Consider the following 27,346-nt stretch of genomic DNA (forward strand, 5'->3'; position numbering starts at 1 on the left):
TTACAGGTCGGTGCCGGGACTTTCTAGGCGTCGACTCGAATTTATTTTTTCAGCCCATTTCTATGCTACGTCACCGATATTTCATCGTGCCAAAATGCCATGCAACGCCGAATGCGTTGATACAAAGGATCGAACAAACAAATTCATTGTACATTATTCTATTAGATTGGGAGATCTATAAATATTGGTCGAAAGATCTTGGTAGCGTCTTAAAAACAAGTTTTTACACGAGGAAAGGGATGTCTTTAATAAAGATCTTTGCGCGTCAAATACTCGGAGAAAAGTTTTCTATCGCGCTCGATTCGAGGAATAACGAATGGATATTGCTCTTCGAGTGCAACGGGTGAAAGTCGTTTGGCGAAAAGTACCGTAAACATCTTACCTCGCGGAACTTTTCTCCTACTTTTTTTTTCCAAGGAGCAAGGGCGGAACGGGGAAAAAAAGTTAAAAGATGCGAGATAAGTCTAAGCTAGAGCATTTTGAGCAGGGTTCCGCTCGATTGCCAATTGGGAATCTTTATATGCAACGCGGGACGTCAAATATTTTCTACTTCCAGTATACGAATATCCAATTCCTCTCGCTTCGAACCGATAAGGGACTCTCTCCCTTTCCCACCATTTCATTCGTCGCTGTCACAGCTAAACGATTTCAAAACGACCTTAATAGAATACGACGTTTTACCGATAGGAAACGCTCTTCGATGCGCATTCGATAATAACGACGTTTTACGTTTACTTTTATATTATCCGTCGTTGATAAATGATTTCATCTTTAATCGGTACGCGAACAGATAAATATATCAAGTAGTTGTACTTAGGGTTATCGTCGACAGGTAATCGCCTAGGAATCTATTCTCCGTTACTAACGGATCAAAATTATTTGGAAAATATAAATCGCGTAATCGTACGAATCGCGAGTCGTTTGTTAATCGAGACGAGAATTATACGTTAAATAAAAATGACAATGACGTTATAATATTCGGATCGTTTAGACGGATTCCCACTTTATCGACTCCCGACGTAGGGTTACCGCTCTTACGGCAACCGAACGGAGAGCGGAGATTTCCGAAGGTAACTTTCTAACTCGTTAATTCTGCGTGGTCAATTTGGACGTCGCTTTTTTGTCCACGTTAAATCTAACTTGGATGATGAAATTGACGGATTATGAACCGGAAAAGGAAAATCTACGAAGGTCATCTACGGAAGAAAAAAACACATTCGATTTATGTACAGCTTATATAAAACATCATTGCGCAACGTAATCGTATCTTACATCTCGTATTTCCAGACCATCATCAATTTTCTACTACATATACTACCAACCGACCTGATATCTTTGATATCCATCTTATACGAATTACACGAACGTTTCATGCACGTTTAATATTTCAATTGGGCTTACGTTCGAATGCGAATAAATTACAAAATATTGGAAAGAAGAAATATCGCTGCTGGGGCGAGAAAAATATTCTAACGAAACGTAAAAGCTTTCGACTTTTGGTCCCGATTAAATCGACTATTATAACAAATATAAATTGTTATAGTTTTCGCAAATAATTCTACGAATTGCGCATATATTGCACAATAATATTAGCAAAACAAAATATCGATAAAACGTGTCGCAAGAAGAGCGTACGCGATCCTATATTTCATATCATATAAATATGTATCACTTTTGCAATATACTTCCAGCGCGTGCACGCGCTCGACGATAAATTTGTTCTCGCGATGGACTAGCTTAAAATAATTTCGTTTCTCGCTCGGGAGAAACGCGCCGTCGATTGCCGCTTATTTTACGATTATGTACAAAGTGGTGTTATTTCTTTAATCTCGATTCGTACATTTTTTGCATAAATCCCTTATATAATAGTATAATACACATTTCGCTATTCCAAACTTATCTTACAAAACGTCGATACTTATCGATATTTTTCTACGACTGCCTATTAGATACTTAAAGCGAGTAAACGTCGGAGTCTAAAAAAAGGGTTAAACGACTAATTACACTTGTACCTAAATTACTTTCCGCGTAAACGAGTCAACGAAACTGACGAGTAAAAAGTGTCGACGTCGAACGCTCTTGGAGAAGAACGCGTACGGCATTTCTTATTACGAATCGTTACGTGCTGGGGCGAATAATACAAGGAAGGAAGGATATATTTTCTTAGCAATTAGAATGGTTATCGGCTCGTTTACCGATCGATGCAAATCTGACCGACTCGAGATCGTTTCGATTAAGAAAAAAATGTACATTCGCGTCGACGATGAATCTTCTCCTTCGACGTTTCTTCTTTCGTTCATTAACTACTCTCTATTCGGTCCGTTAATGTCATCACCTGTGCGGACAATTCGGTAGATGCGGGAAGAGGTGACAGTGAATGGATTTGAATCTGAAACGAAAAAAAAGAAAAAACTATAATGATCGATTAGACGAATAGCGCGATATCGCGCGAGGAAATAACGGCATCGTTGTTTACAATGGCGTAATTATTGTAAAGTTAATTAAAAGTCGTAAGATGCGGTGTACGCGATCTCATCTCGCGATGCCGTTACCTTTCCCCTTCTACCAATCTCTCTCCGTCTTACATATTTCCAGCACCCTCGGTAAATTACGCAAATAATTGAAGCCTTCGACCGAGAAACGTCGCCGTTCTCGCTTATTATTACGCTTAGCTAATCGAGATAAAAGAATGTACCTTTTCGGATCCTCCTTCATATCGAATCCATCGATTTTCAGAATATTCCACTCGTCTCGCGCACCTTTCGAATAGCTGAAAGATACCTGCGAACAAAAAGAGAAAGATCCTTTCTTAATCCACGCGATAAATAAAAGTGCACGTTGGAAACGTCAAATATTTGTCACCGAAGCGAACGAAGCGTAACCGAGTGACTTGCCTTTTCACGATCGACCGAGCACGAAAGGTACAATATAGCGGAGTAAGTCATTTGCGAGTTTGATTTTTCATTCGATAATAATAAGAAACTATTCGAAGTTTTCCTCGGTCGTTCGATATAATCGTTTCGATAAGAAAATTACCTGCTCGTGAAAGGTGTCCTTGTTGAGGAACTTCATTGGCTCTAAATGCGAATGAAATTGCTCTATCACCGTCAACTGCTTCTTCAAAAGGTACTCGATGATATATCCCATGGTTACGTCATCGGGAAGCCTGATCCTATCGCCTACGGTGATGAACTTTCCGCCTCTGCAAAAGATGAATTAATAATAAATAAAGTATCGACAGTTTTTCCGACTCGTCAATGCCAAGAGCAAAAAGTTGACAAAGTTAATTTGGCGAGATTCCAGCAGGCATGGAGATCGAGCTTGGCGGCGCACCTGCTGTTTACCTGTGCCCTCCTCCTCCCCCTCCGCCTCGTCGTCGACGCATTCGCGCGTCAGTTTCTTCGAAACTGGTTAGGGTGCGTTTAATAAACGCATAGATCTTGGATATATTTGCGCGATGAAAAGCAAGTTCGTTCGAGACGAGACGGATGCCGGACGGCGGGGCATAAATCGTCCCAATTAGAGAGGACCCAACGAGCCGCGGTGGTAGTCGCGAGGAGTTCATCGAACCGAATCAAGAGCAGCAAAGCGCGCACCATAGGTAGAAGAGAAAAAGACCAATCGGAAAATAAAGAAACGAAATTGAATCGTTTGGTAGAGCGGAAAAATCGTCGTTTGACCGCGAAGGACGGTTCGAGGGGGAGAGAGAGAGAGAGAGAGAGAGGGAGGGAGGGAGGGAGCGAGCAAGTTCCTTGACCGGTTATAAAGCAACGGAGAGTCGGGCTGGCGCAGGTGCAGTCGAGTAGGTAAAACAAGATAACGGCGATAGAGGAAGGAGCGAGGAAGGAGCGAGGAAGGAGCGAGGACGGACGAGTGCCACTGAGAACGCCAAGGAAAGGAGACTATGGTAGAGGTTCGGCGAGCGTACTCATTAGCGAATACCATCGGTGGATTCTCCATTCCGTTCCGACCAGGCGGCCCCGGTTCTTTTTAATTGGCCAGATTAGTCCCGAAATCGCGTACCCTTTTCTCCACCCTTTTATCTCACTCTCTACCTCCCACCCGAAACGGCCGCGTCCTTTCTACACCGCCGACACGGAATATCGTCCTCGTTAAAATACCTGGCTCGACGAAAAGGAAATTTTCGAGGTTAAGAGAACCGGAAAGAAAGGAAGAAAGGAGACTTCTCCCCGATGGGCAGAAACGTCCTTGGGGGAGGGCCGCTTTTCGTCTCGCTTCGGCGTTAACTAACGAAGCAAATATTTCACTTAGACGGATTCCCTCCAAATTCTTCCTTAATAAGCTGCACCGAAAAGGATTCCCGAAGGATCTCTCTCTCTCTCTCTCTCTCTCTCCCGAGAGTACGATCGAATCCGTAAAGATAAATTTCGCGTTGCGTATCTTTAATACCTTTGCTATACGCGCATACCTATATAATATTATTACATTATTTGGCGTTGGATTGGGCGACTTTAATGATACACCGGGATGAATCGTGAAAAATTGCTCGGATCGCATTTGGTATAGATCGAAGAGGGACCGTAGGTATAGAGGAATGCCCAAATTGCTTTGACGAGGTCCAGCATGGATGCCGGCCGATAGACGCGCAAGCAGGAATCACTGGCGATCGCCGGAAAGGAATCCAATTAAGCGAGCAATAATGGAATCGAACAGAACTCGGGGGCCAGTTTGTTTCTTCTTTTGCTCCGACGTAGAACTCGGCGAGCACGCATACAGAAACGTATTAGTATTAGCTTCAATCGTAAACTCGTGGGTGGCAATCGTCCGTCGTCGCTCGTCACGACGACGATATCGTCGCCGGAGAAAGAAACTGGGGAGGAGGGCGAGGAGGGAGGAGAAAGAAAGAGCCGTCTCTAGCTCGGTCCGTTCGTTCCTAATTAAGCGGCCGGTTCCCGATCACGAGAACCGCCGTCCCTCCCCTCCCGCGTCGCGTTTATTTTCTTTGTGCGCCGATTGACGCGCCCGGTAAATTCGTTCGCTGCGATTTACGAAAGAGAAGATCGATCGAGGAGGAGTTCGATGTCAATGGCAAAGACGTTGGCGTTGGCGTTGCCCCGACGATTTACGCGTTTATAGAAAATAATTGATGTTACGTGCGAGTGACCGCTCTCCGGAAGCGAAGAGCTTTCCTCTCTTTTCGTTGGAATTTCTCAAAGGGTGGTCGGACGCGCAAAAGATCGTAACTCGAAAAGATTCGTAGGCAGCTCCGTGACGAAGCATTTCCGCGAGCGTAATCGCCGGCTATTACCGGACGACTCGGAAGGACGAGAGACGAAGGAGCAACCCGAACAGGAAAAAGAACCCAAAGGAAATAGAATAGAGAAAAATAAAAGAAGAAAGAATGAAATAAAAGACGAGGACTCGCGCTCCGAGAGATCGCGTGTCTCACGCACTCGCGCGATCGTCTCCAACTTTTTCCCTCCTCGCGTTCGTTATTTCTTAGCTTAGAAATGATTGTAGCCCCGACCAAGGAAGAGAGAGAGAGAGAGAGCTTCGCGTTGCAAATAACGATCGAGTTCGCATATATGGCAACGATGATAGGAAATATATATAAATGAACTCACCCAGCTAGCGGCGTCATTTTCAGCGCTAGAGCCCTGCTGATGCAAAACCCGGCTCCGCCCGTGGCAAACCAGAATCTGACCTTTTGCTGCAACATAGAGAAATAAAGTGAGATCGATAGGATCTCGAATAAAAGGCTGACCTACGTATCTCTCTATTGAGAACGTCAGTAACGATCGAGCTCGATCCAGCCAACGATCCGGAAATATCGGTGCTGCGATCGATCGTTCGATCGATCGATCGGTCGGTCGGTCGGTCGACCTTAATCGCGTCACGTCGCGCTCCCTTCCGACAAATCGGTCGACGATCTTTTTCGAGATTTTCTATCGATTAATCCAATTTCCGAAGCCATAACGGTACTTTTTCACCCATCGCGAAAGATAGCGGCGCGACAAGGTCGGCGGGGGGTAGGAATGGGGGGGGAGAAAAGAACAACGCTCGCTTCCGATCGACTCGTTCCCGTTGACCTGGAAACTCGAAGCACGATGGTGTGCGCCTCGGCGGTCTCTCGCTCTCGATCCGCACGAGCCGCACGAATCGAGAGGAGAACCCGGGGAAAGAAGGTTTCGAAAGAGTTACGAGCGTTGAGCCGATTTCCGAAGGTTCGCCATCGTTGCTCGCCGGCCATTACGGCTGGACTCGTAGGAGCGATACCATCTCTCTTTCGCTCTCCCGACCGTACACTTTCCTAGGCTGGGTGTGGTACGATACGTAGCGTGCCCGCTAGCAGCTTTCCGTCCCTTCCTATATCTCGGGACTTCTACGTGTATGATCGTAAGGTCAAGCAACGAGAGAGGCTATCGTGGACCGTTACCGTTACGAGTCTAACCACCACCCATCCTTCCATTTGTATTTTTTTTTCTTTCATTCGACTAGGTCCGCGCTGCTCTCTTCCCCAGTCGATATTCGATGATAATCCACCGATGAAAATTTCAACGAAATAAGACGAATATACGTGGACGCGAGAGGAAGAGGAGGGACGCTCGACGGTAGTCGCGTTGTATCGCATTCCCAAAGAAGAAGAAACGGACGGGACCTCACGGACGCATTAGATATACAAGAACGATAGGAAGGGTAGATAGAATCGGGCCGCTTTTACAAGAGGAAGGGGAGGGGAGGGCGCGAGTCGGTTCTTTGTTTTCTCTCCTCGGCTCCGGTGCATTTGAATAACGCAAGGTCGCGTTCTCTTCGATCGGCAAATCTTCTTTACGCGTGCAATATAATCTATGCCTACACCTTAACTTCTAACTCGTGCACTCGCGCTGCTCTCTCTCTCTCGACGTTTGCTCGAAAATTTCTAAAATAGGGATCGCCGATCTCTAACGATCCTCATTGTTTATTACGTCCTATCGATATATAATCACGGTTATTAGGAAAACGAGTCGTGGTATAGCTCGGCGATTCGAACGAGCTAGTAATAATAAAGCGGGAGTTAAAGGCGGTCGTTATTAACGTATAATAATTACGGGTGAGAGGCGGGTTCGCTCGTTCGCGCGTGCTCGAACATAGGCGATCGGACAAAATCGCGTTGTCCGTCCGTCGGTGTGTACGTGCGCGCTCGTTTATACGCGCAAATGTGTTTTGCCGCGAACAAAAGGGAGCTGAGATGGGAAAAGAAAAAGCAAGAGAAAATTTCGCTCGAGAGAGAGATGGGAACGATCCGATAATTTGGGCCCCTATTTCTACAAAAAGGGAAACATAGACGCGATTCGATGGAAAGTCTCGAGAAAAATTGAGAAAACGATTGAAACGAGAGAGATTCCACCTCCGTTCTAATACTTAAATAGTAGCCTGCCTGTCTGCCTGCCTACCTATTCAATTTAAGTATGTATTGATAAAAACACGCGGAGAAAATACAAAAGCTCGCGTTCCGTTGCTCGCGCGAAAGGAAGATGGTGCCAAGAGATAGATACCAACCGACTATAATAATGTGGAAGTAAATGGAGAGGTAGCGTACGCGGGCGAGTAGGAATCGTAGCATCCGTTTCTCTCCACCTTGGCCGAAGGCAAGAAGGGACCGAGGGGGCGAGGGGGAAGGAGGAAGAAGGAGAGGATACGCATCTAGAGTCGGCATACTCGCGGAGGCCGTCACGGGTCACGAGCGAGTCTCCCCCCTCGCTCTTCCCTTCCACATATGATGCTAATAAAGTATAGCGCGAGACTACTTTTTTGTTATCGTGCAACGACCCTGACTAAAGAGGGAAGGAAAATCGCAAAGCCATCGCGACCAGCGAGATTCTTATTTTGTCGTAGTTCCGCTCGGACTCGGTACTCGAACTTATGGTCGTCACGGGTCACGCGAGCACACCCATCGCAATTCCGCTCGTTTCTACGAACAATGGCAGCGGTGAGCGCAATTACGAAAGACTTCGTTAACGTTAAAATCGTCTTAGTTGGTTGCTCTTTATTAAAACGTCCGGTCCCTCCTCGCGCCGGTGCCCCCCGCGTGAAAACCTAATGGAAAACGAACCGAGTACTCGTACCTTTCGATCGCTGACAAAACGCGTTGCCGCGAAAAATAATATAACGGTGAAGACGACGAATCCTCTTCGTAAAATGGTATCGAATTTTCCGGGAGAGTAAACACGAAAATGCAACGACCCCGCCAAGAGGGGGAAGGAAGAATCCGACTGACTTCACGGACGTCTGCACCCCGCGAACGATTCCCACGTTCGTAACGCGTTTTGCCTTTTCTTTCCGTGCTTACGGGAAGAAGTAGACGCGAAGGAGACGACGAGTCGCACGGTATTCCTTTTTTTCTCTTTCTTTCTCAATGAACAATCGATCCATTAGAAAATATCTCGAAAGGAGGAAGAAAACTCGGCGAAGGGGGCAGAGGAGGAGCGCGGCATTCCGCGAAACGCCTCGTAATTACGCGGAATCGCACGCCGCGAGCTCGATTTAATTATCTTAACGCAATTAACCGCGTAAAAGGGAATCTCCGTGTACTCGGCGCGTTCCCCGCTAATTTATTTCCGCTCGCTTTATTTGGATTATTATTAACGTTAGTAGCGGTGGGTGGCGCTCGTCGATCGAACGCATCGAACGCATCGATTTTTTCTTTCCCCGCCGCAACCGCAAACGAAAACCTATCCGCAATTTTCATTTCCAAATAAAGAAAGAAAGACAAACTTTGGCCATTATTGTATCGGCGTTGAATCGACGTAAAAGCGCGATACGTGCCGCTACCATATTATGCGGAGACCATTGAAAAAATGACGAGGAAGAAAAGAGAAATCATCTTTGAGGATGGATCGCGCTCGTTCGTATTGTCGGATGATTACCATGAAAGCTCTACCAACTACTTCGTTCTATTCTTCATTCAACTCTTCTCCATCGATCCGCACTGTTCGTTCGGAAACCGCAACGATCGTAAGGGCAAAAGGGGGAACGAGCGAAAGGAGGTTCCAGACTCTCCTTGTTTTTCTTTCGAGAAAGCCACAGAAACGCGAGTCTCATGGAATAATAATAATTCTACTTTCACGTCAGCGGAATGACTTTGCGACATGAGAAAAAGGATGGAATAAAAGAAAAATATAGGAGCGAGAGAGAGAGAGAGAGAGAGAGAGATAGCGAGGTGGCCAAGACGGAATGCACGCCATGTGTCACACATCCGCGTGTACGCACGAGTGCCTTGGAGTTACGCGGATACAACAGGGTGCGATTTTCTGACCGCATCGTGAGAGGTGTCGCATACTCCGAACCGTTTTACAAAACAAATGTAACTACTAAATAAAGTCCGAACGTAATGTTCCGACTCCTTCCTCTTTTAAGCCTCTTACGATGTCCAACGAATATCGTCGTTCCGCGTGACCGCCCCCAACTCTGCGGTTTTCCATTAGTCCAAGCGGAAGGACCATAAGTGGAACGCGCATCCTCCTATCTTCTTTTATCGAAACATTTTCTCGATTACGAGACCGGCCAGACGAAAGAAAAAAAACGACCTTATTACTCGCAACTTTTTTCAAACTATCTTCTCCCCGACACGAATTTCATCATTTCAATTTTTTAATCGAAAGCGAAGGATCGGACTCTCCTCTCTCTCTGCCTATCCGTCTGTCCATTAGACGAATGGTAGCCGATAATTATCGGCAGCGATCCGGGCCGCGGATTCGATAAATGACTTTAATAAAACGCGTCGTATTTCAGAAGATTGTCAGACCTTCTTCTTCTACGTTCTCAAATGATTAATGCGACCACTACCTTACCGCGGGCTTACCTTACCGCCTTCCTGCTGTGGCCACCTACCGTTCCTCCTTTCCTTTTTCCTCTTTCTCTCTCTCTTTCATATCCTTTCACGTCGGAGCTCCGTATCTTTGGCGTCTCGCTCCTCTTCCAGCTCGCCTCCCTCTCTCTCTCTCTCTCTCTAGCTGTCGTCTTTTTCTTCCTTTTCGCGACCTCTCGACGAGATGAACAGACCCAAGCACGGAAGATGCAACGCGCTCGCGACTAGTCGAGGACACGCCCAAGAAGACGCAAACGCAAACTCTACCAACTCTACCGACTCGACTCGACTTTGACTACAACCAAGATGCAACCCGATGTTCCGCAGCGATCGATCAAAATGCTCAAACTTTTTATTCCCTTCGATAAATTTAAACAAACTCTATTAAAGTTGAAACCATCCGGGAAAAATAAAGTACCAACTCGAACGATCTATAGAATAATCGTCATAAAATAGTCATCGATAACGAACAACGACCATATATCGAGGTCTTTGAGATACGAGAAAACGTAGAGAGAGAGAGAGAGAGAAGAAACGAGGAAGAAGCAAGCAGCAAAGACTATGTCGATTCTCCGGAGCCAATTTGCTTTCTAAACCAAGCGAAACGTCGAGCGGACCATTATTACTCGAAGAGCTCCGGTACATATCGCCTAACGGCCATAAACGTACGTGTACTCGCAGTTACATATATATGCAAGGAAAAGACAGGACTCGGAGGTAATGCTAAAAGGGACACGCGTTGGCAACGAGCATCGAGCCGTATCGGACGTTAGAAACGCCTAACATTCGTTTCGTCTGTTCTCTCTCTCTCTCTCTCTCTCTTTCTCTCGTTTCCCCCCCGGAGACAGCACGCGTAAGCGTAGGTAGATACATTTCTCCTCTCATATTATATCGCTAGTCGTAAGTTTCTGCTTTACGGTTCATTGCCAGGTTATTTCTAAAGTTTAATGAGCATTTCGTCAAGGAGCAACTACCGGTCGTCGATCCCTCCCCGTTGTCGGTGGGCTTCGGAGATCACCCTTTCACCCGGGGCGTGGTGCCGACTGTTGTCCAAGGTAAAAGAGATCAAGGATCAGGAGGGTCCGGTTTATTGGAACGATCGATAAATGCGCGTCAAAATGCAAGAAATAAAAGACGCTACCGTTTCCGTTAAAGTTCTCTCTCGGGCGCGCGCGCGCGCGCGCGAATAATCCTTTCACCCGCAGTGACGGCGTTCGCGGTTGCACCACCTTCCCAAAGAATGCAAACTAACGACGTTACGTTACCTAGAAACGCTTTCGACGGAGTTAATTGTCCCTAGATTGTAGCTCTTAAATAATCATCTAGATGTCGGAGGATCGATTAGGAGCGGGGCAAAGAGGTAAGGAAAAAATGGTGAAAAGTTTGGCGTCTCGGGTGGGCGTATAACCGGGAGGCAAACTCGTTCGTGTGTGCGGCTCGTGTGTGCGGCTCGTGTGTACCCTGTTATACGCCGCCTCCTTGTCTATATCTCTACCTCCACGCGAAGTCTCGAGATTTCTCGAGCAAATATAATATACGAGTACGCGGAGCCCGCGGGGAGTACCGTCCTCGACGAAGGAAGACCATAATCTTGGTCCGCTTGGAAGATGGTACCACACCCATGGGGGGTCGCGGGAGAGATACTCGACCGGCTGCTTCCACGTCCCACAATGCACGTTACCGGATTCCACCGACGAACCATCGTGATTTTCCAACGAATCGGCAAAGTGCCGCGATAAATATCGCTTGTCAAAAATCATCGACTATCTTTCGAATGCGCTCTCCGCGAGCAAACGCGAATAATAATAAGGTAGAATCGAGTTTTTGCGCAAGATTATGCCTCGCGCCAAGTGGGTTACCATACGCGTCATCGATAGTCATGGTTCGTAGGCACGAAGAACGTATGCGCCGATCGACTTTCGAGCAATTTCGCGCAACGATACTGGACAGACCGGTATAGCAACGGAGGTTCCATGAAGAGAGGAAACAAGGCCGCGCCGAGACAATTTCCTAAGAGGAAACATTTTTGCCTGTCTCTCTCTCTCTCTCTCTTCCAAAATACGCGACGGTGAATTTATTTGCATGTTTCTAGCTGGATTCGTACAAAACCCTCGTCGTTAAACAATTAAAGTCGAGTAGCGTTTCGTAAGACGTCTCGGCGTGTAATCATTTTTAATGACAAAGTAGCGAGCATGGAGTAATCGCCGGTGATTCGTTCATTTCGGTGATTCGATACGTGAGAGACGAAATCGGTGTCGTTATCGAAAGTGTAAGAAGGCTGTGGTTAAACGATGAGAAAAAAAGAGAGAATATCTTAAAGTTACCGGTCGTTTCGATGGCTCCGGTCCCTGCCTCGTGATTTCCAGAGGGGCTGGTATCGAAGGTTTGCCAAGATACCAATCCTCCCGTGGGTTGTAATTGTCCAGGAGCTTCAGAAGGCGTGGTACGTTCACGTAATTATCGTCATCGAAATGGCAGAACCACCTGGAACGCACAACCAAAAGTGAACCGAGTTAAGTTCCAGTCGAAAACGCCAACTTTTATATTCGCCATTGCGAAGGTATAATAAAGATATTAGGGTTGAGTCATTAAACTCTTCGATTGTTTGATGAATTACGCAAGCAGCGGCGGCAGCAACGCTAGACGCGTGCGCGGAACGTAAATGAAATTTCAAGCGATCGCGTCTAAATAAATGCTTAAATAAATCGACGCATCGAATTTCGATCGAAATCAAAGGAGGCAAATAAGCGAGGGAAAGAGAAAGAGAAAGGAATTATTCGGAGCTGTCGTTAAGCTCGTCCGAAAGAAACTCGTTCCGACGATGGAGTAACGAGCCGACAAATTGCCGGGTCAAACCGAACGAGGAGTCGTGGGTGTGGTGTGTCGTTAATTATCCGCGTAAACGAGCATTTAGCTCGCGGATGAAAGCCGGATGCGCAAATTCGAGTTACCGAGTTATTCCTCCTTTGACTCTTTTATTCTTTTACTCCCTTGCTCTTTTCTCCCAACGCCTAAAACGCTATATTCGTTTATTCCAAAATGCGAACAATAAAGGAGAAGAACAAAATGTCGATAGAGAGAAGCGTAGTATTTATTCGGAATATCGTATCGAACGTTCTCGTAGGAATCTATAGTCGTCGCGAAGCCTTCCGTAGACATCTCGTCGAGAAAATCGCACCTCTCGACCACGCAATCCGATCGTGCGTGGATTATTAAAGAAGCGTCCGCCTCGTAAAAACGTCTACGCGCGGCTACGTGCAGCCACACATGGATTCTTTGTGGCAAGCTACTCGCAGGTGTATCCGCTCGTTATCGCTCGACTAGAATATTCTACGTATAGAAGGACGTATTATACGCATAGGAGGAAAATGCATGCGCGAACTCGACCAAGAGGGTGCAAAACAACCGTTTTAAGCGAGTACCCCGCGTTGACCAAACGAACGATGATGCACCGTGTGGCCTCCTATCGTGGGAACCCTCGTCGCTACCACCATCGTCCACCCTCCGACACACGCTCCGAAACACGTGGCACTTTTCCACACGCGAGCGACACGCGTATGCGTCGCAGGAGGCTACTAACGTCTTTTGTTTACATTTCCCTTTGTCCCGTATTTCTGCGTGCGACGTTCGATCGAACGCGGAGTACATTCGAATAAAATCGAAACATCGAAATAGATCTTTTTAGTATTTCTTCGAACGAAATCTTTCGTAAAAGCACTTTCCCGTAACTCGCGTTAACGCGATGATTAAAATCAATTATCAGGGGAGAAACGTTTCGGTGCGATGTGAAAAAGGGTCAGGAGGGTGGCTGTCGTCCTCGTCGACCGATTGTGGGAAACCTTCCTAACTCGATTCCCATCCAAAGGGTCGTACCAGAATTCAATCTTGACGCTACGATCGCCGTTGCTGCGATAAAATATAAATAAACACGATATTTATATATTTCACGATATTCTTGTCGTCGAATAACTTCCAGATCCGGCTACTCGTCTTCTTTATTTAGGAATCTACTAAAAAAAATAAAAAAATTGATATTAGCCATTTACTATGGAGAGATTACTTTCGACCACCGCCACTCGGTTTAACGCGATAATTCGAGCGATAACGATGTTTATTTAGGTTTTATCGAAATTGAACCGTAGCTGGTCATTCTATTTCCTAACAAAGAATTAACAGAAAAGTCGAGCGTTTAAAATGGTGTTCCCCTCGTTTCATCTCTCTCGCACACGCGCGCGCGCACACATCGTCCTCTTAAAGAAGTATACATATATATTTGGTACGGTCGTGCAAAAAAAAAAGACACGAGACCGTCGATAATCACGGCTCGTTACCTTTACAAGTCGAATACGCGCCGGATGTGCAACAGGTGAAATTACACGTCGAGAAAATTGCCGATCGTCGATCTCTTCCCCCCCCCTTGTCACGTAAGTACAAGAAAGACGTTGTCGTGTTCGACGTGTAGAGGATCGAAAGGTTGGCCTCGATCGCGTTTCTAGCGATTTCTACGAGAACGATGTCTTATGCATGGAGGATCGTAAAGGCCAAGATCGTTTGAAAACCGAGTCAACGTAGAATAATACTACGTGTACGTATATGAGGATCGAAGAGTTAACGAGCAACTTGTATGGCGCGAGCTTACCACGCCCGTTTTTATTAGCCACGGCACTAGGCGGCACACGCCAACACAGCCCTGACCTTTTCCGCGCGAGCCACGTTCTCTCTTCTGCTTCCTCTTCCTTCGCATCTTTCCCACCTCTCTTCGAGAGAAAAATAGATTAAACGAATGGGAAGTAAATTAAAGACTGGACAGGTGCTCGAACACCTTACTTCCTACCGTCCAAGCTAGTTTACAACCAGTTTTCATTAGGTATTCCGATTTATTTTTCAAACGCGCGAAACCTCGTTAGAGCATGTGCTCGACGATATCGCGATATCAATTGGCTGCTGGCAAACGCCATCGGTATGCGGCTCCTTCGACCGAAATAAAAACTTACATATTTCCGTTGCCAGCTAAGAAGTTAAGCGCGTAAAGATGCGATTGCATATCGGATAGCGATATTTCAACTCGATTAAGAGGAATGGTAAATTGATCGAACGGTACGATCGGTTTGCTTCCATAATTAACGGCCTCGCGAGATACGCTCCTTAGAAAATCATGATCCTTTCTCTTGGTATATAAATCTTCGAATTTGTTTTCTTCCCGTGTAACGCTTATCGTCGTCGTACGCTGTATTCGAGTCGGTATTGAAAGAGCGAACGGTAATCGCCTTGATAATACGCCTTGATACGTCTTGATACGTCTTGATACGACGTCAAAGATAAAACTGTGGCCGCGCGAAAGAGCACTCGGACCGATTAGGATAATCTACGCGTCGTTGCGCGAATCTAATCATCGCGATTAAAGGGCTCTTACGAGTACGAGATATCGGAGAATCGCGGTAGGTCGTAATATATTTCGATTTTCGATCCCAGCTTATGGAGCAAACGGGGCGGGAGGAAGGGGGCAAAGGGAGAGGCCCTGGAAAAATATCGAGTGTCGCTAGACGTCGAACTTCTGGACACTCGATACACACGTTACGACGATAATAACGAGAAAAAGAGAGGTATACGCGTCGACCGCAACATTTTCTTTCTTTCTTTCTTTCTTTCTCGACCTCGAGAAGATTTGATTACGCTCAAGAATACGATAGCAGTCGCTACGAAAATTTCATTTTTATCTTTTATCCGATCGACTAACCGCGCATCAGCGAATACCGAGAAAAAAGACGGAGAATTTAGTAATATTTTCGAGTGTTATCGACTTTTAAAACGTACGTATTGTAGATATACCGGTGAACGTCTCGCCGGATGTAGCAATGAACGAGCGCAGCGAGAGCCAACGAGCCATTTCCGGGGCCTCCTGCTGCAGAATATTACATTGATAACAAAAATTGCCTTCCAAGTGTTCGCGATGGCGAAGCCAAGACGTTGCCGAGTCTCTTCTTCTTCTTCTTATTCTTATTCGACTATCATTCTTTAACGAAACTATAATAACGTTTAATAACGTCAAACTGCATTTCGAGATATTTCTAATGATTGTTTACTTCGTATAGGAGATGAAAGAACGATCGTCGTCGTCGTCGTGGTCTCGATTCGAAAAAGCATAGAATCGAGTCGATTAAGAAGGATCAAAAGTCGTGCCCATCCATAGACGCGACGCACTTTATCCGCTTTAAAAGATCGACCCGAGAACCAACGACGAGAGGAACGTCGACGCCAAGTTCGAACGTCAGCGACATAAATTCTTAGAAAATCATTTGTCCGCTTTTTATTCGGTCGATCCACTCGAGGGGCAACACATGCTCGACTCATCGAAGAAACGCGCATCGCCGAGATGGCGCGAGATGGAAACGAGTCTTGACAAACCTAATAAACGTAGTTTATTAACAAACTTCTCCGTCGTCGATACCTAACATTACGAAAGGAAAAAAATAACAACGAGAAATCTCGTATCTCGTGGTTCCTCGGCAAGCCATTGCTGTGCTCGAGAACAAAAATCCCAAGTACCTATGGAATTATCCTATTCAGAAAGCATAGCTCCGAGGCTTTCTGGATCATCGTATCTCGGTTGAACGGCGCGCATCGGTGCAGGTCTCGTGAAACAAATCAAAGGGTCCAAGGGATACAGGGGGAGCAAAAGGAGAAGGGTTTGCGTGTGCCCGACGTTCGTGAACCGCGAAAAGAAGGAAGGGAGGAGAGAAGGGAAGAGAAGGGAAGAGAAGGGAAGAGAAGAGAAAGGCCGAGCTAGTCGAAGGGAGAGAGAGAGAGAGCGTGCATTGAAACGCGTCATTCGATCACGGAGCTGGTATCAGGTGCAAACCAGTTTCGATATACATATAAGAGAGCAGTAGAAACGTACGGCAAACTTTGGCATCGGCAGCTCGACATCACCGAGAGCTCGGTGGCCTCGTCGTCGAATGAGATTCTGCAAATGGCGAGACACGCACTCTGCTCTTATTCTCTAACAAAGATAAGGAGATCTCGCTCGTCTACGCCCCGACCTAAATAAATCTCTATCAACGGAGTGCTTTTTCTATTGGCCGATTAAAAAGAAGCTTTTGGAACTATCGATCGAGACGAGATCGCAATTAGTCCGGGTCGCTTCGAAATAAGAAAGAAAAAGGCCCGAGCATTCGGGTGTCCGCGTAAAGACGCATTCTTCCACGAAAGCAACTCGCGCATGTTCGCCTTCCTCGAAACGTGTCTCGATTTCTCAATCGCGACTTTGGCTCTCCTCTCAAAAATTCGCTACTCGTTTAATCGGGCGATCCGTTTTGGTCGCGTTCTCTCTACGAAAAGCCCTTCTTTTACAATTTCCAACTCGGGGACGAACGAAGCCATACGATTGACGTCGAACGAAAACAAGGAACACGCTCTACGTGACAACGCGTCGTAACGCTGAACGAGCTCGATTAATTTCGATATGACCTCGGCCAATCGCGTGACTCGATCTTCTCGAGGGTACAACAGCGTAGTCTAATTCTATCCCGACTCTATTTTGCCACATTTGATACGAGTATACGGACGAAACTAAAGAAGAAAGAAATCACGAAATACGAGAGATCCTATCTCGTTCCGTGCCGAGAAGAACAAGTACAAAAATGAGAAAAAATAAGACATCGGATTGAAGCAACAAATTCGAATCACGCAGAGAGAAAGGTACGATACATCTGCCGGAACGTCCGAGACGGGATTACGGAAGATTTTTTTCGTTTCGAGTGGGCATACCGAGATTAAAGCACCCCTCCTCTCCTCTTTCCTCCCGTTGCCCCAAAGATATCTCGCTAACATTAGAGAATCTTCTTAAAGCTTCTCCTACGTATAGAAATATAGGTTTGACAATTATCGTAAGATTTGTCGAAAAATCGAATTAACCGAATATCGTAGGTCCTTAATATCGTCGTCTCCTCGAGTGGCGCGCCTTTCATCTCGGACATCGCACGAAGAGGTCTTGCGAAGACCGCAGGGTCTAAGAAAAAGGGGATGGACGAGAGAGAAAGAAAAGAGGAGTAAGTAACGAAGGAGGGTCCTATCGTCGTCCCTAAACGCTTATTATGCGGCATTACTGGTAGCCTCGTACATGCACATATAATACGCAGTCACGCGAACGTTAACCGTTGCGAGGAACTCCGTCGGAACTCCGCATACTCTCCGGTACCGAGCAAGTTTTTTGCACGTGCTCCCTTCCTGGGCGATCTCTATCGTGCGGTGTCGTAATTGCCGCACCTGAGGACCATCCGTTGTCCTTGATTATCGGGGAAGGATGGAGAACGAAACGAAGAAAAAGAAACAAAAAAGAGGAAAAAACCGAGAGGAAGAGGAAGCTTTTCTACGCGCGTAATATAACTTTATATCGAAGTCTTATCTTGTGTCTACAAACGTTGGTCTCGGCTCGAAGTCATACGCGGCGTGGCACGGAATAAAATTACGGGACAAACTAATATTTAGGTATACCTTCTTCTCGAGATACGAGCGATAAAATATTCGAGACGTTTCGAAATTTTTTGTTTGAACGACGCGATAAATACGCAAGCGAGCAAATCGAGGGGCCAGGAAACGCGATAAGAGCCGACACGCGTGATACGATTTTCTCTCGAAAGCGGAGAGAAAGTTTCGAATAACGGGCTAGAATATGTTCCTACCTTTTGGATATACTTCGCGTTAGAATCTTTCGCGAAGAAACAAACTAATTGGACCCGAATCATTAGGCGCGCCGAGATTCTTCCTCGCGTATTTTATTCGGTGCGCTCTCGTATTATTTGAAATACGGTTATTCTCTAGGACGAATAATAAAAATATGAAGGAGGAGGTATCCTCCGGCAGGTTGCACCGAGATTAGTTGGCCGAGCTTGGAATTCCATAAATCTTAGCTCCATTCGTTATCGGTAGCGAAGATCCGTGCGTCCGCCGCCCGTAAAACGATCGTATAATTGGACGAAGCGAGGTGTGAAATCGTCGGAGATTATTTGAACGGACTTTTGCCTCTGCATTACCGCAGGAATTTCGCGCTCCAGCGAAAAACGATGCTCGATATCGTCGGCGGCCACGAACCACGGGGTCGTTAATTCACCGATCGGCAAAATTACTCGCGGATTAGAAATTAGCTTCTTCAAAGCGATGCCGCTGCACGCGAAAATCGACGAATTCCTATCGAATAAACGAGCTTTTAAGATAATAAAGACGACAATGCGAACGATGATACGACATCGAGCGGGAAGACAAAGAGGGCCCGCATCCGATATACGAAAGAGTATCTTCCTTTTTCTCTTCCAAGGTGCTATCGTCTTACGCATTCGTTCGGCGAGTTTCTTACCAAATGGCTTCGCGTCTAAAGAAAGATTCGGGACGGACGTGAAATGAAATTTTGATGAAATATTTGATTTACGAATGGAGAAAAATAATATAATAGATCTATAAACCCCGAGGGATTCATAGGATGTATGTATGTATGTTTAGAAAAGATGATAGAAACGTTCGACGCGAGTAACTGTTAAAAGAAAAATAAATTGGAAGAAGCGGCGGCGTAAGTTGAAAATACCAGGAGCCTCCTCGAGGACCCATAATAATTGCTTCGCGTTGACGATGGGCCATTAAACGTGTTTTTCCAGCGTTCATTTTTTCAAGAGAGGAGTAAAAAAATAAAAGACAGCGAGATAATATTTTGAAGGGCTACATTTGACCTGCTCGATGAGTTCTCCTCCCTCCCTTCTGCTCTCCCCTATCTAAACACGAATCTCAAAGATAACGTTCGACTCGTAAAGAAAAGTAGAAAACGGACGACGACGACGACGACGACTCCTTTTCTTGGTAGGAATAGGAACGAGCAAATAAAAAGTATCCGATATATCTGGAAGAATATGACTCTTCGATCGTTAAATATTTTAAAGACTTTATAATACCGCGCGTTACTATTTGACTTGGGACATTGAGTTGAAATCTATTTCGAATCCCATCCGTATTTCTCGATTTATCATCCGAGAGTCGGTTTCCCGCGAACACCTGCGCGAAGGACGATATCGAGAACGCATCGGTTAGGAGTCTTAAAACGAACGGAGAATAACGAAGAATAAGAGCTCCGAGACGACCGGAGAGATAAGAGAGGGAAGAGAAATTATAACGATGCTATCGGGATTCCGTTTGCACGCTGCATACCGCGAAACTCGGCGTAGCTAATGCGCTCGACGCGAACCAAAGAAGAACATCCGCCGAGACGCTTCGTTGCATCGGATAATATTCTTTTTCCGTTCTCTCCGATCTTATACTCGACTTTGCGAATTTCTTCGAGTTCTTATTGTTAAAGATACCTCGAATGAGAGACCACGAATGTTGTATGAATGAAAAATGAAAATAAAAACGACTCCCTATTAACCGTTAGCGCAAATATGCGCGGAAAATGGTCTCGAGGGGCGCAAGGGTTAATATTATTAGGACGACGACTCTGGTTGGATAATCGAAGGTGGCGGCGAGCAAAAGAGACTATACCGATCGACGTAGGAAGAGCAAACAATTAGGCGGAGCCTCACGGTCGAGCGTCGAGATAAGTATCTTCCTGTCGGCCCACGAGATCTCACGTGCTTCGTAAATCCTATAGATGTACGGCTATATAAAGAAGCGTTTAATGCGGCTACGCCGATAATGGGACCCATCTATCTACCTGTCCGCGTAATCTGGCAGTTGCATCTCTCTCTCTTTCTCTCTTTCGTGCGCACGCTCATTCCGATCCTCCTCGGGATTGTCATCGTTTCGCTTTCCCTCTTCCCTCCTTCGATCTACAAAGGCATTCGAGAGAGAAAGAGACAAAATATAATAGAATTTACGTTCGACTAAAAACATATCCTTACAATAAAGAAGGTAGAAAAATGTTCGTATAACGAGTGGTAAGCTATACGGTGGAAATGATAGAGAAGTCTGCCATTATATTAGATTACCCGTTGATAAAAAGAAAAAAAAAAAAGCAGGCAGAGTTAGGTGGCATGTCGCGAGTTTGGATCATATCGCTCTGGGATAATGGACCGAACGGGATCTCGAAGATTAAACGTAGGGAGAGAGTGTATCGATAATAGCCAGTATCGATATCAAAAGATACGATCCTTTTTCTTGGAAGGGACGATAAGACTCGGCCAATGTTTTCTCCTTGCCTCTTTTTCTTTTTCTCCTTCTTCTCTCTGCTTTACGAACGGATAAATCTCGCAAGAGAGAACGTACAAAAGTTATTCCCCTGCGGCTAAGGTTCGATCGACCGAGAGAAACTCGTAGAAACGAGGAAAGAATGGGGAAGTGCACTTGAAAGTACTTTAACGAAAAAAAAAGAAAAAAAAAAAGAAAAGGAACGACAAATAAAGATCCACGCTCTTTGCAGATTTTTCTACGAGATCTTTCGGAGTTTGCGAACAGGGTTTACGAGTCAGCGTATGTATTATTTAAAGACAGATTGATTGAAATTTATCTGTAGAAGGATAAGTTGAATAATTAATTCGTATCAATTTATTAGGCTATAGGGTGCACGTGCTTCGATGGGCGATCCCACCACGCGAATAATATGCGAATACGATCGAGGACTATATTGATGCTCGAGTTAGCTCGATTACGCGCTAATGCTTTACGGTTAATCATTTCTAGCTGTCGGAAGACTGTCCAATATTTTCCACCTTGGCACGCGTATATTAGCGTATTAGGTGTGGACGTTATATCTCGTATTCATTGACTCGTACATAGCCGATACAAGTAATATCTGGACGAATCGATAAAACGTGTTAGCTCGCTTAACCGACTGAACGAACAGGAAATAACGATTAGCGTCTACGACATCCAGTTAATCTTCCTACGCAAGACTACGACGACGACGACGACGACACGGATAATGAAAAACGTGTTAGACGATAAGCGTTAGTAATCCAATTAATTGATCGCATACTTATGCCTACGCTGATTATTGCGCTAAAAAGATCTTCGAACGAATAATTCATTCCTTCTAATAGTTTACTTACTTTCGGCCGGCTTCGAGAAATCTGTCAAACTCTACGGACATCTTGCAGCAAAGAGCTCGTCTGTTGTGAGAGGAAGAACACTTCGTATCAATCATGTGGCCGTCTGAAATCAAACATTTTTAATTAGAAAACATTTTTAATTTAAACAATCGAAAGTATTAGTAGAGTACAGTACTGAATTAAATATATCTAAAATGATTGTTAATTATTCGATAAAAATGTCTATTGGTGTTTAAAAGCTCGCTGTATAGGATCTAAGATAAAATTTAAAAAAGTCATCTAAAAACATACAAGAAAAATATATCAACATTATTTTCTATTTAAAATACGTTAATAGGTAATGTAATATTTCAATCAATATATATGTGTTAAAAAAACTGAAATATAAGAATAATGTATTAGAGAATTAAAATAATTATTAATTAATCGATAGGAATGTCTATTGTTGTCTAAAAGTACCGAGTATAAGATTTATGTACCGTCCCCTTCGAAATCCACCGTTGAAATGAGACGTTGTCCTCTGCGAAAGTACTTTTATTGAAAGTTATTTACTAGACCTTCCGAACGTTGCGCATGTGTATAAAGAGAATAATATTCTTAATAAAGAGATTTAACGATAATAACGTCCTAATTTAAGCATTTTTATCATTTTTATGTAATTATTTAACCGCTCCTGCGCAGTGGAGAGTTCGAAGGTAAAGTTATTTAACCGAGAACGTTTCTTAAAAAATCTAACTCTTATGCCCCACTCTAAGAGTTTCACCTATTCGCAAGTAATACGTTTACGAAGTCTAACAAAAAACTGATTTAAAACAATGTATGTTATCGGTAAATTTGATGTTTATATATTGGCTCCGTAACGAAATCAAGTTTAAAAAAGTCATCTAAAAACATACAAGAAAATTATATCAAAATGATTTTCTATTTAAAATACGTTAATAGGTAATGTAATATTTCAACCATATATATGTGTTAAAATAAACAGAAATATAAAAAGAATGTATTAGAAAAATAAAATAATTATTAATTAATCGATAGAAGTGTCTATTGTTGTCTAAAAGCTAGGTGTATAAGACCTACGTACCGTCCCCTTCGAAATTCACCGTTGAAATGAGACGTTGTCCTCTGCGAAAGTACTTTTATTGAAAGTTGTTTACAAGACCTTCCGCAGAGGACAACGTCTCATTTCAACGGTGGATTTCGAAGGGGACGGTACATAAATCTTATACTCGGTGCTTTTAGACAACAACAGACACTTTTATCGATTAATTAACAATTATTTTAATTCGCTAATACATTTTTCTTATATTTCAGTTTGTTTTAATACATATTTATATTGGTTGAAATATTACATCAACTATTAACGTATTTTAAATAGAAAATAATGTTGATATATTTTTCTTGTATGTTTTTAAATGACTTTTTTAAATTTGATTTTAGATCCTATACACCGAGCTATTAGACAACAACGGACATTTTTATCGATTAATTAACAATCATATGCGATACGTTGAATCTTCTCGTGTCCATCCCCACTCATCCCTCTATAAATGCACCTCGCAATAACTATTAATCGATTGTTGGTTTTATTTCTTTTTTATTATTTTTATATTATTTCATAAAATTGTATCGTTATAGTCGCCTAAGAAGTTTCGCTTGAAAAATTGTTCTCGATGCCATTAAAGAAAGAGAACAATTTCTAAAAGTTATATTTTAAAATGACAGATGGAATATTATTATGTATTATATATTTATATATAATGTTAATATAACAGACGAACAAAATCGAAATTGGAAGAAGTAATGAGGTAAACGGTTTAAAGAAATACGATGCGCGTGCCGAGGTCAAATGTCGAACGAGCCCCGAGGGCTCGCGTGCTTCTTTCCTCTCCGATCATCTTCGATCCAATCACGACCTACCTTCGATTCTAGCACATCGTTATAATCAAATGAACGATCGATTTGCCGAGTAGACGCAATTCGCGAACAAAGTCTTTATTTTAATTAGAAAAATATACAGATAAAAGTAAATATAAAAATGTAAAATCGCGATTGTTTCCAGGACGATCCCCCAAATCGCGTCTACGTTTTCGTTTGGAAGCCTGCGGCTCTTCTCTCTCTCTCTCTCTCTCGCATCTCTTCTGGTTTTCCTCCTCGTCATCTATAGTCGCGTATCTGGCCAGAGGCTGCACTTACAGAATGCACGCAATGCCGGAACACGTCGCAACACACATGCTGCTTGCTCGTCCATATCGCTTTAGCAAAATTTCTTTTCTTTTTCCTCTGTTTTTCTACCCTCCGGTGGAGGGAGGGTAGGAAACCTTAGCATGGAGCCCGCATTCTTATTCGCACTTTCGAGCCTGCTCCCTCCCTCGCATACCAACGAATTTGCACGTACAAATTACCAAACGGCTATGTAGAGCGTATCCCGAACGATCTCGCGAGGAGATACTACTACGATAAAGACTACTCGGAGAATAAAAATAATACTCACTCGTTTGATTCTGAAAGTATGGATCTTCTCGATCGGTGAAAAACCAGGTCTGCAACAAAAAACAAGGAAAGCGTTACTCTCGTTATTACTCTTCCCTTTAATCTTGTTTGTTCCTCTTCTTCGAGTTTACATTCTTACGATTACTACGAGAGAAACGTAAGATGGGTGTACACGTGTTAAAATGGACGCCTATTTTTAGTTCCAGCTCTCGTGGAGGGGCATAGAGAGAGAGAGAGGGAGAGGGAAAGGGAAAGAGAAGCAGACGCTGACAAACAGACGGTAAAAGACGGAAGAGTCTCTAGAGGTCTAGGACATCCGACCATTAACGTTCAAGAAAAAGAAAAAGGAAAACGGGTCGTAGTGCAGACGGTTAAAATTTTCTCGAGGACTTTCCTTAGTGGCGCCGATCCGGTCTAACTAATTCGCCCAAAAGTATACTACCGTGCTACTGAAAAAGAAAAGAATCGAGAAGAATAGTGCGGGGCAAAGTGCTCTCGTTGTCGAACGCCGTTGTTCGTAGGGCTCAAGTGGCAGCGTGCCTTAAGCCGACTGTTACCTCGAATTTCACTCAAGCTCCTCGGATTCCATCCGACTCTTGGCTCGTAGTCCATATTTATGCACAGAGTCAACCGTATAACCCGATCGCTTTTTTTTTACATACTTTTTCTTATTCTTACAGCCTAAATTGAATATCAACGAAATAATGAAATATTTTCATTTCACCTAGGAAATAATAATAATAAAAGCGCCAACGATTCTTAGAGAAAAGAAACATTTGAGCGTATTTTTTAATTTGAAAATCGTGTTACGTTATGTTCCAGTTACTCGAAAGAGACTACGGTAGGAAAAATTTATCGCGTTATCAGTCGTAATGAGAGGCACTTTTCTCGTTGAAGAGACAACTAATCTCGTATTACGTTCTCGCGTTACGCGCTAAACGAAGGCTAGCAAAGAACGATTCGAAATAACCAAACTACTCTCAAAGTTCGTCTCATTAAGAGCATGAAAGACAATTAAACGCGTCCTTGGTAACCGTTTAACAAAATGAAACTTCTTTTCTGTGGTATAAGCTGAACTAATTAGAATTAGTAGGTCTTTCAACGTAAAACTGTACTCTCGTTGAATATTATTTTCGAGAAAAGATTCGAAGGATTCGAAATATTCGAAAAATTCGATGATGGACAAGGAATAACCTTTAAAATACAAAAGCTAAAAAATACAATAGGTCTAATGCGTAGAAAGGAGCAAAGAAAAGAAAGAGGTCGAAAAGAAAAGCGAATTTCCTTTTTTGTCTGTGGTCAACCGTGCTACCTCTATGCGAGTTACCTCCAGGCGAGATACCTCTGGACGAGCTACTGCGCTAATGTTTTTCGACCGTAAATCTTTCGAAAACATTTTCTCTTCGGTGTTGGGTGCAAGAAGGGCTCGTCTCTCTAGGGTTAAGGCTATTCTAGGAACCAGCGTGTAGCGGTGGAAAGCAAAGAGAAGCGTTTACAATACGCGCAATTAGCCGTTCCAAGATAATATCTCAACAAGTAGGTTCTTCTTGCGTCGTAAGAAGTTTGTTGCGTTGAACTACCGATGCCTCGCGTTTGCGCGTACTTGTTCGTCCTTTCCCGCTTACCTTTCACCCTATTATTAACGACAAGTAATACAAATAAATACGCAGGAGCGAAATACGCGATCCATCGAAAGCGACGAGGGAGCTTTTCAAATATGTACGAGCCAAGAGGAGGCGAAAGAAAACGGAGTCGTGGGAAAATGAAATGTTTACAACGAGACGAACGACAACTCCTCTCTTGTCCGCGAATACGCTCGAGTACGCTCGAGTAAACGCGCAAAGTACCGTCTATTCCCTGCCGAATATATAATATTTGCGAGAAGAGACAAATTTCCCTTTTCCCAGGAGTTCTTTCCTACGATCGTAAAGAACGAACGCGCCGTCTCTGGATGAAAGTTTAGATGCGTACCTGATCCTTGGCAAATTGAAACCATGTGTCGATGATTGCCGGCAAACGGGAACGGTGATAGTGCTTGGTAGTTTTGACGCTGATAAACACGTCGTCCAGATTTGTAGAGAAGGGTACGATCGTGGCCGTAGCGACCGGTGGGGTCATCGCCGATCCTCCTTCCTCGATAAAGATTCTTCTCGAAGCCGATACTTCGATCACCGCTTCGGTTTTACCATTAACCTCGCTGGTTAAATCTTCTACCAGCTGTAAAGAGAAAACAATATAGGAGCATTTATTGCCAAGGGGTTATTGCATTCGATCTTTCGGAGTACATAATGAAAAACAATGGAAATGGCCCTAACCTGGCGAGGTGCCACTGCTTGATAGAGGAGAATGGTGACATAGGCGGTAGCAAGAACGAGAATCAAAGCCTGCAGGCCTCGTCTCGTTGGGACGGCACGTGCCATCCTCGTTGCATCAACGATATGGCTTTTGCGCACCTCGTACGAGGGAGAATAACGAGCACCTTGCGAGGAACCACCGACATCGGCGCCCTCGCCACCCTCCTCCCCTTTTTCCTCCTCCTCCTTCTCGCCACCCTTGCTTTCGCCACCCTCCGCCCCCGCCCCCTCCGCCTCCGCCTCCCCCTCCTCCTCCTCCTCCTCCAGCACCAACACCTCGACGATGCTCCTCCTTCGTTGCCTGGCGTCGTTCCTCAACGACAAACACCAGCCTGCATCGCGCTCCTCCTTTCGTCCCGTCGACGAAAGCACGCAGGACATAACACACTTTGAAAAAGATCACCTCTCCTTCTCCCCGTCTTCGTCTTCGTCTTCTTCTTGGTCTTGGTCGTGAAAAGTCCCATTATCTTATCTTGTTACCGCCATCTCCTCCCTCGCTGCTTCCAAGGCACTTCTAATAAAGCTTCTCATAGAAATACCGAAACAGCTTACAAGGAAGATCGTTCGATTTATCTATATTTATATTAGCTACGCCAAACGCCAATCGAATTTCACCTTTCGATTTATATAACAACTAGTAAATATACATGTGCACATGATCTTCT

General features: G+C 44.4%; 1 protein-coding gene across 1 annotated transcript; it reads right to left on the reverse strand.

The window, feature by feature from the left end:
* Positions 1 to 1,221: 1,221 nt before the first annotated feature.
* Positions 1,222 to 26,898, reverse strand: LOC122523658 (fringe glycosyltransferase). Its single transcript, XM_043645563.1, has 9 exons — positions 26,643 to 26,898; positions 26,299 to 26,544; positions 24,329 to 24,377; positions 21,835 to 21,937; positions 12,133 to 12,292; positions 5,586 to 5,671; positions 3,037 to 3,202; positions 2,696 to 2,781; positions 1,222 to 2,389 (listed from the first exon to the last, which is right to left on the reverse strand). Exons 1-9 carry the CDS (start codon positions 26,745 to 26,747, stop codon positions 2,332 to 2,334), a joined length of 1,059 nt encoding a protein of 352 aa, XP_043501498.1. The 5' UTR covers positions 26,748 to 26,898; the 3' UTR covers positions 1,222 to 2,331.
* Between the last annotated feature and the right edge of the window lie 448 nt (positions 26,899 to 27,346).

The sequence above is a fragment of the Polistes fuscatus genome, unplaced genomic scaffold, assembly GCF_010416935.1.
Source record: "Polistes fuscatus isolate 324 unplaced genomic scaffold, CU_Pfus_HIC Scaffold6, whole genome shotgun sequence".
In the NCBI taxonomy this organism is placed as follows: Eukaryota; Metazoa; Arthropoda; class Insecta; order Hymenoptera; family Vespidae; genus Polistes; species Polistes fuscatus.

Bases quoted from the DNA above. Each gene is read 5' to 3' on its own strand.
- LOC122523658 (XM_043645563.1), bottom strand. From the start codon at position 26,747: ATGGCACGTGCCGTCCCAACGAGACGAGGCCTGCAGGCTTTGATTCTC. The intron at 26,545-26,642 runs GTTAGGGCCATT...TTCTCTTTACAG, and splicing joins AAGCAGTGGCACCTCGCCAG to CTGGTAGAAGATTTAACCAG. The intron at 21,938-24,328 runs GTGAGTATTATT...GTTTGATTTCAG, and splicing joins ATACTTTCAGAATCAAACGA to ACGGCCACATGATTGATACG.